Here is a 22,015-nt window from a genome sequence, read left to right as displayed (position 1 = left end):
AGAAACACGGGGTTGCAAATTATTTTCCCTGAGATGTTGTCGATTTTTTTCGATACTTATTCGAACTCCTTCTACATTTTCTGAGGCTGTAAACTTCTTGTAGTCACAAACCGTTGTTTTAAAGTTAAAATTCTCAAAATACAATCTTTGGCGGAGTTGTGGCACAATTTCTACCCTGACCTGGTCTCCTAGTATGGTCACCAAGGTCCATGTACCAAAACATTCGGCTATTCTGCGGTAACTCCAACCTTCTTCCTCTAAAACGCTCTGAGGCTTTTGGACTAACTTACCAGAATCGGTATATTTAAAATAACCAAAAAAACTATAGTCATATATGAAGGTGTTTCAAAGTTTCAACGTACTATTACTTAAACAGAAAAAAATATTTACAAAAGGTGATGCTTTAATTTCTTGGAAAACTGTAGAAAGTAATTAAATCCAATAGTACCTAATTTGTTTTGATCAGAAGAAATATTTCATACTACTTTGAATATTTTCACTCACATTGATTTCAGGGGCTTCAGTAGATGAGTATTTTGTACCAGAGAAACAATTGGATGATTTTATATAAATTACTATACTGGAATTTGTTACGATTACGTTAAAATAATTTAGATAAACTTCACCTCTTGAGTTGGAATCAGCAAATACTAGTAATAATTTTATACAAAACTTTATTGTTTTCCACAGCCGGTTACATAAAAGTATATAAACAAATATCAAAATACATAAAATATAAATAATTACAATTTAATTGCCAATAATTAACGAAGGTTCAATGACGTCGACCGCAGGACCCTCTCCATGTCCTTCCTCATTCGAGACAATATCCAAATCATCGGACTCATAGTTTTTCAGAGATCTTTTCCAGCTCCTATAAAAGGCCAACCGGAAATATTTGTTATGAACTACCAGTAAATAGTACACCAAAATGGGACAAGCATATGCACAAATTACTGACACTTTACCCAGAAATACTAATATTTTATAAATAACTAGGTGAAAATCTAAATCGACGTCCTGCAGTAAATCATGGATAATCAATTCTGGTAACCAAGCAAAAACGTACAGGTTTGCAATTTTAACAACGTAAAATTCTTTAGTAGCATCCTCTGGTACGTTGATTCTAATTAAAATAATGTCAAGAATTGCCATTGCTAAACATATTGTAATAAAAGCAATCCTGAAAAATAATAGGTCCGTCTTGAGCATTTGTAAATGACAATCCATAAGAATTTGAAAGATATACACAGCCAGGCTAAACAAGTAAAGAATCAAGAAAATGTGTTTGTGGAAATTACCAATTTTTTCTATGAAACTAGCCTTAAATGTCGTCAAAGTCCAATCTAGAAGCATGCAGAAAGCCATAAGATATTGTAAGCATAGTGCCGATATCCCCAAATAATAAACCCAGCAAAAATACTTTGGAGTGATGATCAATATAAGGAAGACCTGTATAACCACATAGTACACCACACTTAATATGGCCACGTTCATGATGTAAGTATTGATTCTAGTCCTAAGTTTTTTGAAACGACAAATTGTGGTGATTAAGAAAATATTTGCTATAGATTCCACGAGTCCGATAAAAAATATTGTCCAATCGAAGAGTTCCTGGGCGATACTCGGCGTATATGCCGATGTCCAGTTTATGTTGATATCCTCAAACACATTGTCCACCACTTGAGATATATTATCTGTGTTCATTATATCTGAAACATTAATTTAATACAGATGGCTGCTTGTCCAATATGTATATCATGAAGTGTATAAAGGAGCATATACCATTATAAACATGATTATAAATATAATTCTATTTGCAAGTAAATATTAGGTATTACAAAATTAAAGACTAGTGAATATTAATGTTTCCTAGGAAATCAATGTAACAGGATCTCACATATTTTCTTTTTAACTCCTCAGAATTGATGTCTAAATCATTATCAACATAACTGCTTCCCTTAAAAGTTCTAGCAAATGCCATCTTAAAATGATTATTGAGACGACCCAGCAAATAACAGCCCAGTATTGGATAGGCATGAACTAGGAACACGGTTATTCTTCCCAATATTTCCAAAATAAGGAAAAGAATTGGATGTATCTTATAATGGGCATGGTTCATTGCATGGAAGACAATATAAAGTGGTGACCAAGAGAAAACGTACAGATTTGCCATTGTAATAACATACATTGTTTTCTTGGATTCATAGGGTACTTTGGTTTTAGCTATGATTATGTCCAGCACTGTTATTAAGCAACAAATTATAGTGTAGCAAATACGAAACATAAAACCATCAGCGATGAAAATAATGTTGTAGCACTGCACACCTTGCAATATGAATATTACCAAGCCCAATAAAAGTGCAAGTCCTAAAATATACTTATGAATCTTCTGAGTTTCTGTTAAGTATGTGCACCGGAACATCGATAAAGTCCATTCCAATAACATAAAAAAAGATACAATGAACGTCATAGTTAAAGAGATGTTTCGTAAATGAAGTGCCCAACACCAAAGAACTTCCTGCTGTAGGCACATGTAGATAATTTGCATAACCGGGAGAGCTAAGTGATAACATGTGAATAAAAAGGAAAGCGTGCAAATGTACGCATTAGTTCTGGTCCTCAATCTTTTAAATCTTAAGATGGTGACAGCCACAAAAAGGCTTGCAGCAACTCCCACCAGTGCAGTAAAAAATAAGATTAAGTCAAAGGCCGTCTCAATGAATTCTGGTATACGCAGCCCGGACCAATCCACATATGCATCTTTAAACACATCATCCATCACTGCTGTCAAATTATCGTTAAGTTCACTCATTTTTATCTGAAAATTAATTTGGTTCAGTAAGAGGTACATACATAACTCTATTGATTAAGCATCGCACCGGATCATAATGTGCACACACCTTCGTGGACTGAAAATGACAAATGTTTTACAATCGGATTGTTACCATGTTAACACGCGTACACAAATAAAACAAAAGATTTAATTTACTTTAAATTTTTATTGAACGACATATAATGTCAAAAATAAATAAAAAACGTCTACTAAAACTAGACTTAAGTAACACATCTCTAATTATCAATCACATTTAATTTACAAAACTTTGAGGAGTACCTCGTTCAACAATTGAACCGTCCGCCTCTTTTTCATCTTCTGAGGCAACATCCAAGTCATCCGTGTCATAATTCTTCACCAACTTTTTGAAAGTTCTGTCGAATGCCATCTTGAAATGTTTGTTACGATGACCAAGCAAATAACAAGCAATAACGGCACTCAGATGGGCGAAAGCCGTTGATAATCTGGCTATTACAAGTAAAATGAGTAGGATGATAGGATTGTCCGTGTAATTTTGGTCTAACAAATTATAGGAAACAAATTCTGGCAACCAGGAGTAAACGAATAAGTTTGCCATTGTGACGGCATACATCGTTTTGGTGGACTCGTATGGCACTTTGTTTTTGGCTATTATTATGTCTAGTATTGCTATTGACACACATACGATGATGAAAGCAATGTTATGGAATAATACATCTGTAATGAAAAAGCTGTACTGACAACCAAAACCTTTTAATAGCCAAACTATCAGGCCAAGTACATAAAGGAAACTAATAAAATATTTGTGGATGCTTCTCGTTCGTACCATGAAGTTGGGATGGAATGCCATTAACGTCCAATCCAGTAACATACAGAAAGACATGATAAAGATCATAAATACAGCAGTACATTCTAAATGAAATGACCAGCACCATAAATACTCAAATTTGACGAAAATGTATAAAATCTCCATGACTGGACTGTTAATGTAGTACACAATCGTCAACAGCATAATGTTGAAGATGTAAGTATTGATCCTGGTCCTCAGCCTTTTGAATCTACGTATGGTTATAGCCAGGAAGAGGGGTGTAACCAATCCGACGATGCCAATGAAAAGCATCATCCAGTCGAAAATTTTTTCACCAATAATTGGTGGAGGTACCTCGCCCCATTCCACATAACCTTCCTCAAATATATTGTCCATGAGTTCAGATAAATTATTATTTTCGGCCATTTCGATCTGAAAATGAATTGGATTTGGTGAAAACATTGAGACACCCCACCACAAAATGCAAGCGCCAGATTAATTAAGACTTACCTGAGTTGTGCGAGAATCAATACGAATCACTGTTATTAAATAACGAATTCGAAAACCATTGCATTCAAACTGAAGTATGTCAAAGTTCATAAATAAATTGGATTTTATCGTTAATAGTTTATCTCCAATCTATTTACATGCGCTGCTAGTGCTTCCAATTACCAAATTATATAATTTTATAATAACAAAGGCACGACGTCTAAATGGTGAATTTAAATGTCGTCTCGAACATGAACTTACTCAAATTACGGATGTTAGAAAGTAATTATTGTCGTGACACGAAAATCATTTTCACACGGAAGACATTTATATTAAGATAAAATTGAAAGGGCGCGGATGCTGCAACTAAAAAGGAAGCGAACTTATTTGGTTAGTACTCCGGAACGAGGATGGGAGAATGGCAATTTAAATCCCGGCGTGGATGAAGTATCAATGGAATTGTACATGAGGTTTGTTAAATTGATAAAACTATGGACTTACATTGCCGTCGGAACCGTGTACACTAGACGCACCGAAATATTTTCCACTTGGATAATAAATGCTGTAATTAAAGCAGTTACGCCGTACGCCTACTAACTTTGATGACTGAAATGTACGTTAACAAAACTCTCATATTTATTTGCTGTTGTTCACAATTTATTATCAGTTTTGTAAAACGAAATAAATAATAACAATCAAAAACAAAACGGTTCTTTCAAATCAAAATTCGCCGACTGAATGAATATTAATGTGATAAATATTTTGATTAATTTTTCTAGGAAACTACAATCGATGAAAATAATGACCAACAACAAAATACATTGTTATTTGTTAATATGGAATTTAGAGTGGATGTATGAAATTGTTCTTGTTTCTAGGTAAACATGAGCAATGGAAGTTTATTTGAAAATAAAGAGTAAAAATAAGAAATTCTATAGTAGAGTAGTAGAGTCACTTTTCACTAAAGTTTCTGTCAATGAATCCTTAAACAGATCAGAAGTATTCCTTCCAGATATAGTGGATCTTTTCCGTACGTGCCTTACTCAAAGCTATTTCGTTTGGAATAACAAATTCTAATAACAGACTGAAGAATTAGCAATGGGGAGTCCTCTTAGACCAGTGATCGCCAATTTCTTTATAGAAAAATTTGAACAAAAAACAATTGAGATTTCCAAACACAAACCTTCTATTTGGTATCATTGCGTGGGTGATACTGTGGTGATATGGAATCAGGGGCAATAAAAATTATGTCTGTTTCTAAAACACTTAAACTCTCAACATATATTATATTCACAATCGAATTGGAGAAGGGTACCAAATGCCTTTTTTGGATGTCCTAGTAATAAGAGTGAGTGAACCATACAGTATACCGAAAACCTTCTCATACCGTTCGGTATCTACATAAACTATCTAATCATCATCCTAGTCAAAACACTGAACGAGCCAAAATGGTGTGTCCTAATAATAATACTAATAATAACGTTCCACCTAATGACCCTAACGACTGGTAAAGCTTTTCTCCCATATAAATAAATGAAATATTTTATCGGGTTTAACTGATTTTTTTCATTTTCACTTTTATTTTAAACTCTAGATGATGATAAGAAAATTTTAATTTTTTTTATTTAAAATCATATATTTTTTAAAAAATATACCAATAACACTTTTCAATAAATATCTTTCGTTCTCTACATGACATATTTAAAAAAATATTTGACTTCTCAAAATAAAAAAATATACAATTTAATTTGTACATATTTTAAAATGTTTTCACTAAAATACAATTTTTTAAAGATTGAAATGTCACATTTATTTTTCTCGTTGTTTTTTATTTAAACTTAAATTTAAAAAATTTGCATAATGAAAATTGTTTCAAAATTTTCCAAAATTCACATATATAAATTCAACTTAGATTTTATCATGAAGGATGATTTTAAGAGTTTAATTTATTTTATATTTTGTTATTAATTTTTCTTAATTTTATACTGTGTATTTCAAGATTCATTTCAAAATTTTTAAAAGTAAAGTCAAACAAATTAAAGCCTATGTATTTAAATTGACTTCGATTTTCCAATTACTATTCTATTTGATTTAAAATTATTTATTTTCCACATATTTGTTTCTTTTTTTTAATCTCTTTTGTACACATTTTTATTTTTATTTTGAACAATAACCAAAAAAAACCAAACCTATTAATATAAAATTATTTCGATTTATTTTTTATTTTTGTATTTTTTAATTTTTTATTGTTGTTTTTGTTCTCAAGATAACAAGATAAATTTTCAATTAAACCTGTTAATTTAAATTTACTTCTATTTTTCTGTTTTAAAATTACTTGCTTTTCAGCAATTTGTTTAAAATTTTCTAAACATTTTTTTTTTCATACTTTTTTCCTTTTTCACTGTATTTTAATTTATGTCTTAGACACGAACCAAATCAGACCTCTGAAGATGCTAGCCAACCTATGCTACTGAAACGTCAGGAAATAATTCCAAATGTAATGTCGACTGTAATACATTGAAATATCTTATGTTTTTTGAAAATCAAATTTTAAATATTAAATTGATGTGAATATTTAGAAATTATTTTCAGTCCATTACAATCAGATTTAACAGTAAATTTGTTCCTTTTTAACTTTTTTTGTCTTACTTCTTCTCCAAGGCATAAAATTTGATAATTGAATAAGCTACAAATTAAAAATGTAAAAATGGATAATGAAATTATTCGTTGTCTCACAGTAGATATAAAATTAACTGGAACTCATCAAAAATAACAAAAAGTTTCAAGATTCATTTCAAGATTTTTAAAAGTAAAGTTAAACAATTTAAAACCTATGTATTTAAATTGACTTCGATTTGATTTAAAATTACTTGTTTTATTTTCCATATATTTATTTCACTTTTTTTTTTAAATCTCTTTTTACACATTTTTATTTTCATTTTAAACAATATACATAATTTTTAATATTTCTAAATTTTATATACCAAAAAATTAATTTATTAATATAAGATTATTTCGATTTATTTTTTATTTTTGTGTTTTTTATTATTTTTTTTTTTTATTGTTGTTTTTTGTTCTCAAGACAAATTTTCAATTAAATTTATTAATTTAAATTTACTTTTATTTTTCTGTTTTAAAATTACTCGCTTTTTTCTAGATATTTGTTTAAAATTTTCTAAAAATTAATTTTTTTCGTGCATTTTCTTTTTCATTTTGAACTATATTTATATTTTTAAAATTTTTCAATTATTAATCTTCAAAAATTAAATTATTAATATAAGATTAGTCATGTAATTTAGATATGGAAACAATGGTCACGAAAGCCTTAACCTTTATATTTTTTTTATCGTTTGGACCATTCATCTTGATACTAGCAAATATTAATATTTTTTTATTTTTATAAACTATCAACTGAAAATATCTATCTGTAATGTCGACTGTAATACATTTAAATATCTTCTGCTTTGTGAAAATCAAATTTTAAATATTGAATAGATGTTGTGAATATTTCGAAATTATTTGCAATCCATTACAATCAGATTTAACAGTAAACTTGTTTCTTTTGTAACTTTTTTTGTCTTACTCCTTCTCCAAGGGATAAAATTTGATAATTGAATAAGCTACAAATTAAAAATGTAAAAATGGATAATGAAATTATTTATTGTCGCACAATAGATATAAAATTAACTAGAACTCATCAAAAATAACAAAAAGTTTGAAAGTAATGTAGATGTAACATAAACTCAAAATCAAACTTTCCAGTATCTGAAGTAAGCAGACGAGTGTTATTTATTCTGCATATACATAATAGAAAAAAAGAAGTTTCAAATTATCTAAAAGTAATTAATTCAAATTGTGGCATCATAAATTGTTCATGCATTCGAAGAAACTTAACTTTACCCAGTCATAAACATATTTCATATCGAGCATTTCAATCTTGTTTACATCCAGCAATAAAACTTTGGGCGTTTGTGCGCTACAAAACTTTTTGAATCGCGCTTCCGAACAAGTGACAAACTTCCAACTTCCCCACTTGCGTGTGTGTTTGACTGGCGCACATAAGTAACTCCTTTTTGCCACATATATTCTCGACGGTAAGTTTCGAAATCAATCTGTTACGGTGGGTAAAAGTGCAGGTGGTCAGATTTCCGATTGATTTTATGCTTGTCGAATCCGATCCGGATCCCGTCCCGTTTCCGTTCACGGAGCCTCGCAAACGTTTCCGACTCGTCACATTAAATAATTCATTTTCGATATTTTAAACGTCTGAATTAATTTAATTTGTTATTCGACCCCTACGCGACATAATTCCCGACAATAAGGTCGAGTTACGCGGCGTTATTTTTTCGAAAATGTAATTCCGTTTAATGACACACATCTTGATTCGCTCAATTTGTGCGGCAACTTGATATCATGAAAACAGGGCTATTTTCAGAACGTCATATGCCACAGCGTTTTAGATTAACACGTTTAAATTTATTTTCGTATAAAATAATGGTTTAAATCAATAACAACGATAACCTCCGATTTTTTAACCGCATGTTTTCAAACGAGATAACGTACGATTCGATTAATGTGGCTAACAATAACTCAATTTGAAACCAACACAAAGCACGCCCAACAATTAATTTTGCAAAGATTACAAACCCCCGCCTAAATGAACAGATTATTTATTAATTTGAATCTAGCATTGCTTTGTGTGTTAAAACAGCGCTTGAACTTGAAGCCATATTTGTCTTATGGTTAAATTAGATTGAACTTTGCCTTAACATCGCTCTGGAAAATTAATAAGACGTCAACTGTGACTAGGCAACCAAGTTTCTACAGTGTAACTACACTGCTCGTCTTTTGAAAAGGATAAATTGAATTATTTAAAAATTAGAATAACAAATATATTATCAAAATTATATTTATTAAACAACGTAACGTCCTGAGCATTAACAAACAGCTCCAAGTTTTGAGGCTGGTGGTTTAGTAAGTAAATTTGTCTTTGTCTGTTACAAAACCACCTTCAAAAGCCTCAGTTTAAAACTTTTATATGAAATAATCTCTTACCACCTTCACGCCATATACAATGCGGCTATCCAACTAATATAATGTGTACTGGACTCATCCATGAACAAACAATTTTGCCTTTCAACTGCAGTCCATAGGCGGTGATTGTTGGCTCATATTTTTGAGAAGATCCTGTTATTACCTCTTTGGTGATAATGATTTCAAGCGTGACTTACTATACTTTGTGAGATTAATACATTTGGGCTACTTGTTGTTGTTGGCTCAGATGGCCAAGTTCCAAAATTGTAATTATAGAGGCAAAATCTTCAGAAGAATGTCTTCTTAGAGGCAACTTGCCATGTTAAACAGGTAATAAATTAAGGAAGAATAGGATAAAATGTTTTCACATCTACAAAATGGATCTTTTGGAAGTAAAAATTTGACAAGAAATGGAATGTTAATTTATACATATAAATAAAATTGGAGTGTCTGTAATATTGAAATAACCGCTTTTTACTACATGCATATGAATATAAATACGATACATACACCAAAATAGCATGTTTTACAATTTTTGTCTCTTTGTTTGTCTGTCTGTTTGTTCCCGCTAATCTCTGAAATGGCTGGACCGATTTTGACGGGACTTTTATTGGCAGGTAGCTGATGCAATAAGGAGTAACTTAGGCTACTTTTATTTTAGAAAAATAAAGTAATGTTGCAATATCCAAGTACTGTCCAGTACCACGTGCAGCTCACGCGAATGCCACCACAGGGCCGTCATGTCGGGCGCCTCCCACCACTTCTCCCACCAACGATTGATTGATAGTTTGATTTGATTGATATGCATCTTTTATAATTCCACCGATCCGTTCTTCTTATCTTATCTTAATTCAAAATATTTTGATACATTTTTACTGCTTTCTATTATTACCCTTAAGTAATAATTATAAATAATTATAAAGTGTTCAATATTCAGATTTACATTTAAATTGATAAATTATTTATAGGTTATTTTATTTAGTTAGTAACGTAGATAGTTGTTTTTTCTAAAATTTAGTTATGCCTAAAAGAAAGTCAAATCTCTCTAAAAACATGAGAAAGGTCAAAAGCCAAAGATTGCGACATGAAAATGAATCTGAACAAGATGTCCATGTTTAGGTCGAATGAGAGTAGTTCTGAGAGGAATGAATGATTACAATTAGATAGAACGCGTCATTCATTGTTAAGGCTCAAGTATCTTTGGAATCTCGAGATCACCGTCTAGAAAACGATCATTTTCAACACGCTATCGGACGAAGTCGCGAGTACAGCTAGTTAAATGTATAAAAAGTAAAAGGATAATCAAATAATCAATTAATATTATTATTTTATATATTTATACTGAAAATATTTTTAAATCTATTAATCTATCTATCTATTATTAACACCAATTTCAAAATATGTAAATATTATACATTAATTGAATATAATAAATCTTAAAATGTTCAATAAATAAATCACTTAAAACTAATTTAAAACAAAAACAGAAAATTTCTATTTCTATTACAATCATTCAGGAATAAAAAAAGTAAAGTATATCAATCAATTTTTTTTAATAATTACATTAATTGTGTGTTATAATTCCTAACAGGTTCAAGGAAGTAAATCAAACAAAATGATCAGCTTCAAAAAATTGGAAAAAAGATGTAGATTACTTTATTTTCAAAATATGTAAATACATTAATTGAATATTACAAATTTTAAAAGGTTCAATAGCATAAAACACTCAATACTGTTTAAAGCAGCTTCAAATACAAAGGCTAATCAATTAATATTATTATTATATAATTTTGAAATGAATATTTTGAAATGAAAATATTTTTAAATCTATTTAAACTAAGAAATTTAAATTATCTACGCAGTGTCAATGTTTTTTACTATATATGGACTTACAAATATTAAGTATTATTTTGTAAAAATTAGTACATAAAAGTGACATGTTAAAACAGTTGTGTCCCATTAAATCACTTGTTATTCTATCGACAACCACAACATTGTTAAATCTATGTAAAATTGATGACCGAAACCACCACAGCGGTGATTTATCCCGGAATTTAAACATGTATTTAGGATATTAATCGGGGAAACCCATCAGACACGCCAATATTTCATGCGGCATTAGATAAAGTAAATTCGAATTGAAAACTTTGCGGGGCCTCCGATCGACGTTGTCAATCAGTTGATTAATTCGTAATCAATAACCGGGCCTCTTTCTGGCGCGGTTAACATTAAATTTTCGAAATCTTATTAGTCTTTTGACATATAAATTAGCGCGACCCGAACAGGGGCCCCCTAATTAATTTAAGAAATCGATCGAAGACGTCCCGTTCAGATTTTAGTTTCGTCAAGTGAATTACTGAGCGACGATTAATTTTAAACGACAACCGCCGGAGATATCTATTATAATTTTTCCATGGAACGTTTCAAAAGCGCTTAAGAGTCAAATGCATGGCGTAATTCTTCATGAAACCGCTTTGTGGCTTTGCACAAAGTAACTGAATCCCTTATGAATTTGATATATAATATTGTAACAGTTTCAAAGTCAACTAGAAATATTATATATTATAAAGTGGGAAACTTAACCAAGGTAAAATTGTAATTTAGTATTTTTGAAATAATATTGAGTATTATAATTGTTAAAAATTTCAGGGAATAAATCATATAAAATAATCACCTTTAAAAATGTAAATTACTCTATTTTCAAAATATGTAAATACATGAGTTCAAGGGAAAATCACATAAACATAACATAAAAAATGAGAATAACTATTTTCAAAATATGTAAATATTAATTAAATATAATAAATAATAAATAAAATATAGCAGAAATCACACAAAACTATTTAAATCAGCTTGTTGTAAAGCTTGTTATAAGCAAGTTTGTAAAGTAAATGTGGCAAACGTAAATGGAGAAAAATTATAGTACATATATTAGTCTAATTGTTTTTAAAATAATTACATGAATTAAGTTTTATAATTTCTAAAAGGTTCAAGGGAATAAATCAAACTAAAAATAGGGTACATTACTCTAATTATTTTCAAAATATTTACATGATTTGAATTTTATTATTCCTAAAAGATACAACTTAAAAAAATAAAACACCAAAGTATCAAACGTTAATGAAGAAAAAAATATGAATCACTCCATTTTCAAAATATGTAAATATTATACATTAATGGAATACAATAAATCTTAAATGGTTCAATACCATAATTCACTCCAAACTTTTTAAAGCAGCTTCAAATTTATAATGTACAAATGTGATAAACATTAATGAAGAAAAAATAAAGTATATTGGTCTAATATTTTCTAAATAATTGCATTAATTGAGTTTTATGGTTCCTAAAAGGTATCAAACGTTAATGAAGAAATAAAAATGTGAATAACTCTATTTTCAAAATATATAAATATTATACATTAATTGAATATAATAAATCCTAAAAAGATTCAATAGTATAAATCACTCAAAACTATTTTAAAATTAAACAAATTTCAAAGGTGGTACAATTGTTACAAACGTTAATGAAGAAAAGAATAAAGTATATACTCTATTTTTTTTAATTATTGTAAAATTAGTATTTTTGAAATAGTATTATAATTATTAAAATGTCCAGAGAATAAATCATACAAAATACTCACGCTTAAAAAAAATTTGAATTTACTGTCATAAATATTATTAAAAGGTTCAATAACATAAATCACTCAACACTAAAACAGCTTCAAAAAATTTCTATGTACAAACGTTAATAAAGAACAAAGTAAAGTATATTGGTTTCCGAAATAATTGCACTAATTGAATCTTATAATTCCTAAAAAGTTCAAAGGAAATAAATCACACAAAATGATCAAAAAAAAAAAAATTAAAACACCAAAGTACCAAATTTCAGTGAAGAAAAAAATGTGAATAACTCTATTTTCGAAGTATGTACCATATATATTATACATTAATTGAATATAATAAATCCTAGAAGATTCAATAGTATAAATCACTCAAAATTATTTAAAGCAGCTTCAAAAAATTTGTAAGGTACAAATGTGGTAAACGTTAATGAAGAAAAAATATAATATATTTATCTAATTATTTTCGAAATATTTACATTAATTGAATTTTATAATTCCTAAAAGATTCGTTAATGAAGAAAAAAGTGTGAATCACACATTTTCAAAATATGTAAATATTATACATTAATGCAATATAATAAATCAGTTCAATAGCATAAATCACTTAATACTGTTTAAAGCAGCTTCAAAAAATGTCTAATGTACAAATAGGAAAAACATTAATGAAGTATATTGGTCTAATTGTTTTCGAAATAATTGCATTGATTGACTTTTATGATTCCTAAAAGTCCAAGAGATTAAACCATAAAAAAAAGATCACACAAAGATCAAAATAATCAACTTATAAAACACCAATGTGTCAAACGTTAATAAAGAAAAAAGTGAATAACACTGTTTTCAAAATATGTAAATATTATACATTAATTGAATATAATAAATCTTAAAAAAAATAAATAAATAAATCACTCAAAACTAATTTAAAACAATCTCAAATAATTTCTATTTCAGTCAATTTTTTTAATTGTGTGGTATAATTCCTAAAAGGCTCAAGGAAGTAAATCAAACAAAATGATCAGCTTAAAAAATTGGAAAAAAAGATGCAGATTACATTATTTTCAAAATATGTAAATACATTAATTGAATATCATAAATTTTACAAGGTTTAATGGCATAAAACACTCAACACTGTTTAAAGCAGCTTCAAATACAAATGATACAAACTTTAATAAAGAAAAAAATAAATTATATTAGTTTATTTTTTTTTAATAATTACATTAATTGTGTGTTATAATTCCTAAAAAGTTTAAGGAAATAAATCAAACAAAAAGATCAGCTTCAAAAATTTTGAAAAAAAGATGTATATTACTCTATTTTCAAAATATGTAAATGTATTAATTGAATATCATAAATCTTAAAAAGTTCCATAGCATAAAACACTCAACACTATTTAAAGCACCTTCAAAAATTTTCTAGGATACAAAAATGACAAACGACTAATTGTTTTCGAAATAATTTCATAATATCTAAAAGATTGATGGGAATAAATCACATAAAATGATCAGCTTAAAAAAATTGTATACCAAGGTACCATACGTTAATGAAGAAAATATGTGTGAATATTTTCAAAATATGTAAATATTACACATTAATATGTAAATATTACACTTAAGAGGTTCAATAGCATAGATCACTCAAAACTATGTAAAGTAGCTTCAAAAAATTTCTAAGGTATAAATATGATAAAAGTTAATGAAGAAAAAATAAAGTATATTACTCTAATTCTCTTTGAAATAAATACATTAATTGAGTGTTATAATTTCTAAAAGGTTCAAGAAAATAATTCATAAATTACAAAAAATATTTAAAGCAGCTTCAGAAAATGTCTAAGTTACAAATGTGGCAAACGTTATTAGATAAAAAATATAGTATATAGACTAATTCTTTTGGAAATATTTACATGAATTCAGTTTTATAATTCCTAAAAGATTGAAGACACACAAAATGATCAGCTTCAAAAAATGTTTTAAATACCAAGTGGCAAACGTTTAAACAAAAAAAATGTAAATTACTTTATTTTCAAAATATGTTAATATAAAACTCTATTTTCAAAGTATGTAAATATTATATATTAAATATATAATGATTCTTAAAAATGTTCTATAGCATAAATCACTCAAAACTATTTAAAACAACTTCATAAATCACTCAAAACTATTTAAAAAAAATTTCTAAGGTGTGTCAAACGTTAATACAAAAAAATATAATATATAGTTTTATACTTCTTAAAAAATTTACGGTAATAAATCACACAAAATGATCAGCTTCAAAAAATGTTTTAAATACCAAGTGGCGAACGAAAAAAATGTAAATTATTTTATTTTCAAAATATGTTAAACTAAGTAAATAATAAATATATATATATATTTTTTTTTGAAATAATTATGTTAATTCAAAGTTTTAAAATATTGAATGGAATAAATCACTAAAAACGATTTAAAGTAGCTTGGAAGTTTGTAAGCCATCAAATATTCACAAGTGAACCAAAAGTGTCACCGTTAGAAAACTCTGGCCAAGATAAATGTTGAAACTCTTCCAAAATTGTCAAACAAGTTGGAGCTTTTAAGTAAGTGGATCCGTAAGTCTCATTACTCATGTTATGATCGAAGCAATAAAGAGTATTGAGTGTTACGAGCCGTCTGGAAGTCAGACAATAGTTATTCGATATCTCGAAATCCATCTTCTGGGGGAATTCGCGCGACAAAAGCGCACATGCCCTTTAAAACCCCCGACTTCATATTATCCGAGTGTAACATATGACTGCAAAATTCCGTTCTAATGCGTTATACACGAGATTGCTATGGCTGATATATCGCCTCATTGTTATTCCGAGTGGACCCCGCGCCTTGGCAGTGAATAAATCCGTCCGGGCCTTGTCCAAGGACAGGGCGGAAGTTTTTTTTCTTTCGGAAGGACGACCGCGCCAAGTGTCCTGATTGATACGTGACCGAGAGCCCCGACACCGATGACTTGTCCACGTTTTATTATTATGGCGTTTCAATCAATTATGCGGTGACACGTTCCGGTTCGATGCGTTGGGAAAAATCGTGGGTGGTGAGAAAACAACGTCTGTCTGCACAACTTTTGTTGCCGGTTACCTGTACGGATTCATGTGTCATTGTTTAGTTCCATTACGGCCACGGTGCCTCAAAAATCGTACGCTGACGAATGATTTTCGCAACCGCTGATTTATTTAGTCGCAGACGGCCTTAATTTAAAACCAATTTATCCGAAATCAGCAGACGATAAACCGCAATAACGCGATTTCATTTTCCCTTTTCATGAATCCCGCACATAAATGTGGGTTAATGTTTGGATCTAGATTGAATAGAAAACACTTTCCCTCTTATTTCGCTCAGTAAATAACTCATGCCGGGTCTTCGCCGTTTGAGTTATTGCTCTCAGTGCCGTACGAGCACAATGTATAATTTTACTTTATGGCATCAGTCACGAACGGTAAAGCGCTTCCAATATCCATCATATTTACGGTTTCCTTTATTTATAACTTCTCCCACTTCATTCAAGAAAAATAAATTACTGGTTTATTGAAATTATTAGAATTGATTAGATCATTTTAATATTTACAAACATTTAATATCCTTCCTGTTTTTGGACACACTAGTGGTAGTAACAAGAGTATAATAGAATCAGACCTTTAAAAGCTAATTTCGATTAAAATTTCAAATATGATGTCTTGGGATATAAAAGAAAAGATTTAAAGGTACTACTTAATAAAAATTAAGTAATATGCATATAAAACTAATTAAAAAAATAAAAACAAAAGTTATTTTTCTACAACCAGACTTACTAAAAGTAGTGAAAATTGAATAAGTAGTTTTATTAAGTATTTTATAGACCAAATAATTTTAATAGTTAGAAACATATAGTATATGAATCAATGTCACAATCACAAGTATACTCCTCCTCCTCAAGGTTATTCAAATTACCCTGGTCGACTTCAGCATCTTCAAGGTCAATAACGTCACTGTCCTCATGACTACTTTCATTTTCAAGATTACAGCTCATACATCAGTTTTTATGTACTGAAAGAAATATTTGGAACAATCATCAATGAAGGGTTTGAAAATGATCTTCACATTTTTTGGATTCACTGAAATGTTCAACATTCATTTATGGTTGAAAATTATCCTACAAATATTCTAAATCCATGCCAGTGTTATATTAGTACGTGAATGGGATCATATAATCTGAATATCAAAAATTTTCAGTCTCAAATCATTTTTATAAATAGAAGATATTTCTAAATGTTTTTTGAACGTCAAAGAAAGAATTACAAAAAACTAACTAATATAAATTAAATAATAATTAAAGTCCAATTAAAAAAATGAATAAAATGAAACAAACTACTGAGAAAACAAATGTTTTTAGGCAAAGTTTTCTAAAACCAGACATTATTTACCAAAAACAGTGTAAAACTGAAAAGGTATTTTTATTACGAACTTTATTTATTAAATAATTTTAATAGTTACAAACATTTAGTATACGGATCAAGATCGCAACTACAAGCATACTCCTCCTCCTCAGGGTTATTCAAATTATCCTGACCGAATTCATCATTTTCAAGGTCAATACCGTCACTGTCCTCATGACTACTTTCATCTTCAAGATTACTGCTCATACATCAGCTTTTGTATATAGAAAGAAATACTTGAAACAATCATCAACGAAATGTTTGAAGATGATCTTCACTCTTTTTGGATTCACTAGTGTCCATATTGAAATGTTCAACATCCATTTATGATTGAAAATTTTCCAACAAATATTCTAAATACATGTCAGTGTTACATTAGTGCGTCAATGTGATTGTGAACCTGAGAATGACAGTAACATGAATATCTTATAATCTGAACATTAAAAATTAACTCACCGTTTCACTCTCAAATCATTTTGATGAATAGAAGATATTTCTAAATGTTCTTTGAACATAAAAAAAAAAGGATTACAAAGAATTAACGTTTAAGTCTCAAATCATTTTGATAAATTGAAGATATTTCAAAATATAACTTAAATAATAATTAAAGCCCTATTAAAAATTTAATAAAATGATACAAACTGCTGAAAAAACAAATGTTTTTAGACAAGTTTTTCTAAAACTAGATATTATTTAGCAAAAATAGTATATAATTGAAAAGGTATTTTTATTAGATACTTTATTTATTAAATAATTTTAATAGTTATAAATATCTAGTACACGGATCAAGATTGCAATTACAAGAATGCTCCTCCTCCTCCTCAGGGTTATTCAAATTATCCTCATCGACATCATCTTCAAGATTACTGCTCATACATCAGCTTTTGTGAATGGAAAGAAATACTTAAATCACCAACGAAGTTTTTCAAGATGATCTTCACACTTTTTGGATTCACTGGTGTCCATATTGAGATGTTCAACATCCATTTATGGTTGAAAATTTTCTAACAAATATTCTAAATCCATGTCAGTGTTACATTAATACGTGAATGGAATTGGGAACCTGACAATGACAATAACATGAATATCATACAATCTAAACAACAACAAATTAACTCACCGTTTCACTCTCAAATCATTGTGATGAATAGAAGATATATCTAAATGTTCTTTGAACATCAAAAAAAAAAAAAAAGATTACAAAGAATTAACTAATTTAAATTAAATAATTAAAGTCCTATTAATTTTCTAACAAATATTCTAAATCCATGACAGAGTTAATACTTGAATGGGATTGGGGACCTGACAATGACAATAATATGAATATCATATAATCTAACATTAAAAATTTCAGTCTCAAATAATTTTTATAAATAGAAGATATTTCTAAATGTTCTTTGAACATCAAAGAAAGAATTTCAAAAAACTAACTAATATAAATCAAATAATAATTAAAGTCCTATTAAAAAAATTAATAAAATGAAACAAACTGATAAAACTAGACATAATTTACCAAAAATAGTGTAAAATTGAAAAAAAAAATTATTAGGTACTTTAATTATTGATTAATTTTAATAGTTACAAACATCTGGTACACGGATCAAGATCGCAAGTACAAGTGTACTCTTCCTCCTCAGGATTATTCAAATTATTCTGTTCGACTTCTTCATCTTCAATATCAATGGGTATCCCATCAATATCCTCGTCAGTACTTTCACCTTCAAGATTGTCACTCAAACATTGATTATCCAATGGATCAACTTGTCCATTGGAAGGAACACTTGCATCACTCTTTTGTGAGGTACTTGATGGTGAACAATCAGTGCCAACACCATCTTCATTGTTGTTACATTCAGTGGTGCCCACATTGAGTTCTTTGGCATCCATTTCTGGTTGCACTTGAGAATTTTCATTCATCGGACTTTCTAAATCCATGTCGATAATGTGTTACTTGTATCAATTAAATGTAATTGTCAAATTTGATTAAAATTTTAGGTTTTGCGGGAATTTCGAATTTGACGGAACATCAACCCCATAATTTAAATTCACTGATAAAAGTACTGATTAATAAAAAAAATAAATAAAAATTACCAAATTAAAGGATGTATTACGGGTTAAAATTTCACAAAATGCAGACGTGGGAGAAAATAAAAATTAAAAATAATACCAAAAATTTTGAGGAATTTAGTCTTAGGTGCAACGTTGCGCCGTACTCAATTGCGCCTGATCTGACAGTTTTGAATTTGGTGTCTAAAGCTATTGTAATTAAATTTATTTTTTTAGTGTTATATGAATAATTTATTGATTGATGTTTTGTAGTATTAACTGAATACTACGTATTTTTATTTTATTAGTTGTTCATTTATTTCTCTTCTGAAATTATTTATTAATATACTGAAACATTAACAATGATTTTCTTTAAATTACTATTAACATCAGTTCAAGGTCAAAATTAATATTTAAAACAGTTATTACGAAAAAAAATTAACACACACATATTTAATAATTTAATTTTTAAATTATTTGATTTTATGAATGTTAAAAATAAATTGTTTTCTTTTTAATTTTATTTAGCTGAAAAACATAAATAAATAATAATGACACATAAGTATATGTTTTTTCTTAAATTATTTCAAAAAATCTATTACATATTACAATTTTCAGGATAGAATTCCAATTTCGACGAAAATGACTTCTCCCCGATCCATGCGCCAATTAATTATAATTGTCAAATTTGATTTAAATTTTAGGTATTGAGGGGATTTCGAATTCGACAAAACATCAACCCTATAATTTAAAGTTCACTGATAAAAGTTTTAATTAATAAAAAGTAAATAAAAATTGACAAATTAAAGAATGTAGTACGGAATAAAATTTCACAAAATGCGAATGTGGGAGAAAACCTATAATTTAAAGTTCACTGATAAAAGTTTTAATTAATAAAAAGTAAATAAAAATTGACAAATTAAAGAATGTAGTACGGAATAAAATTTCACAAAATGCGAATGTGGGAGAGTATAAAAATTTAAAAACAAAAAATTAAAAATAGTACCTTTTGAGGAATTGAATTAAATATTTTAACGTTAGATGCAACGTTGCGCTGTACACATTTGCGCCTAATCTGACAGTTTCGAATTTGGTGCCTAAAGCTTTTGTAATTGGTGTCTAATATTAAATTCATTTTATTTTTAATTTTATATTAAATAATTTATTGATTGATATTATGAAGTATTAACTGAATACTACGCATTTTTATTATTTAATGTCAAAATGAATATTTAATTTATTACTAAAAAATTAACAGACATATTTAATTTTTAAATTATTTTATTTTATGAATCTTAAAAATAAATGTTCTTATTTTAATTTTATTTAGCTGAAAAACATAAATAAATAATATGTCACATAAGTATTTGTTTTTTCCTAAATTATTTCAAAATATCCATACATATTACAAATGTCAGAAACTTTGTACATACAATGAATTACAAATATATGACTTTAAAACCTTACTCATGTACAAAATTTATATACAAAATATATATCATATAAATAAATAGTATTGAAATTATGGTTTAGTCGATAGCAATGTCGCTGTCCACAGACTCTTCATCCGAATAGTAAAACAAAGTTACATCGCTGGAGTCTGAGTCGGTAGAATTAGGTGAGTCGCGATATTCAGGTGCCCCGCCATTACGTTCATTCCTGCCCTGACAACACGTACATTTGATAACGTCGCAAAAAACCCCGGAATTGTCATCATCATCTTCATCATCAGCGTCGTTGTCCGAATCATTATCGCTTTTTTCGCAGCTCTTGTCCGATACGGTTTCCTCCACATCCGATTCACTGGCTTCGGAACACACCTCCATGGGAGTGCGGTAATTGTCGAAGACTTGAATCTCCATGTCCTCGTCGAAGTTTTCTAGGTAACCGGACGTGTCGCAGTCGCCTTCCGGCGAGTTTTCTCCATCAGCTACGTTGGCTATGGTGCACTTGAACAGCCCCGTAACAAACCACTTGGGCTTCTTGATTTTTCTTTCGCCATCGGAAGAATCGCTTAGGCGTCGTTTCCTCTCCATGTTCGGCCGTGTTATACGCAAAAAATAGGGTTATAATGAAGGCGCAAATTGCGACGAAATTTTGTGACAGGCACACGTTTTCTCAGAGTTTATCTCTCTATTGGAGTCCTCCGATTTAATTTAACATGCTCATGTGCATTAATCCCAAACACTTGACATCCAATTAATTAATAACTTTTCAACTGACTTTACGTTAACAGTGGGTCCTTTGTCTTAAAACAGATGGCGTCACATGTAAAATGCAAAATTGGCGGATTTACCAAATTTAAATTTGCGTCATTATTATTTTTTTTAATAAAGTTCGTGATTCAACGTACGAAACAGGGGCGAAGTCATCTTCGTCGAAATTGGAATCCGAATGAAGTTCGCACCTCACAAATCGAATGTTGTTCGTGTACATCAACAATGTGACGTTATATTAAACACGTATCAACTCCCGAAATTTCTCCCTACGTGAATTTATTATCGACGTGGAATAGATTATGTCGCGAGATTGACACACATTTCAAACACATCGATTTGTACAATTAATTTTAAAACGGTTGTTGCTTTATACTAAAAAGTGATGGATAAAATAAAAAAATATTAGTAATTATTGAAACAAGCCAAATTTATGAGTTATTGCATCAGTAGCGTAAATTTTGCTCGACTGTCTTTTTTTAAATTCTTTTTGTTTGGCGCATTTCTTAACCGATTATCCTTTCAGTTGAAAAGACTTGCGCAATTACTTTCACAA

At 29.0% G+C, this 22,015-nt stretch overlaps 2 protein-coding genes and 1 long non-coding RNA gene across 9 annotated transcripts in view; 1 reads left to right on the top strand and 2 right to left on the bottom strand.

Annotated features, from left to right (window-relative positions):
* Positions 1-22,015, top strand: part of LOC109599566 (somatostatin receptor type 2-like) — a 226,400-nt gene that overhangs the window by 189,333 nt on the left and 15,052 nt on the right. Inside the window, exon 1 of one of the 7 annotated variants that reach the window (XM_049967540.1) lies at positions 8,055-8,206. The exons of the other annotated variants lie outside the window; for them this stretch is intronic. The gene's annotated coding sequence lies outside the window, so the exon portion shown is untranslated. Of the gene's footprint in view, positions 1-8,054; positions 8,207-22,015 lie in introns of those variants that run through there. 7 annotated transcript variants of the gene reach the window in all.
* Positions 658-4,223, bottom strand: LOC109599567 (uncharacterized). The gene is made up of 2 exons (XM_020015575.2): positions 4,134-4,223; positions 658-4,055 (listed from the first exon to the last, which is right to left on the bottom strand). The coding sequence occupies exons 1-2, from the start codon at positions 4,221-4,223 to the stop codon at positions 3,090-3,092; spliced, it is 1,056 nt and encodes a 351-aa protein (XP_019871134.2). The 3' UTR covers positions 658-3,089.
* Positions 17,920-18,431, bottom strand: LOC126265601 (uncharacterized). Its single transcript, XR_007548095.1, has 2 exons — positions 18,318-18,431; positions 17,920-18,260 (listed from the first exon to the last, which is right to left on the bottom strand). It is a non-coding gene; the product is annotated as an uncharacterized LOC126265601 (long non-coding RNA).

The sequence above is a fragment of the Aethina tumida genome, chromosome 5 (assembly GCF_024364675.1).
Source record: "Aethina tumida isolate Nest 87 chromosome 5, icAetTumi1.1, whole genome shotgun sequence".
Classification (NCBI taxonomy): domain Eukaryota; kingdom Metazoa; phylum Arthropoda; class Insecta; order Coleoptera; family Nitidulidae; genus Aethina; species Aethina tumida.
Note: the sequence above shows the minus strand (reverse complement) of the source record. Positions and strands in the feature narration are given on the sequence as shown.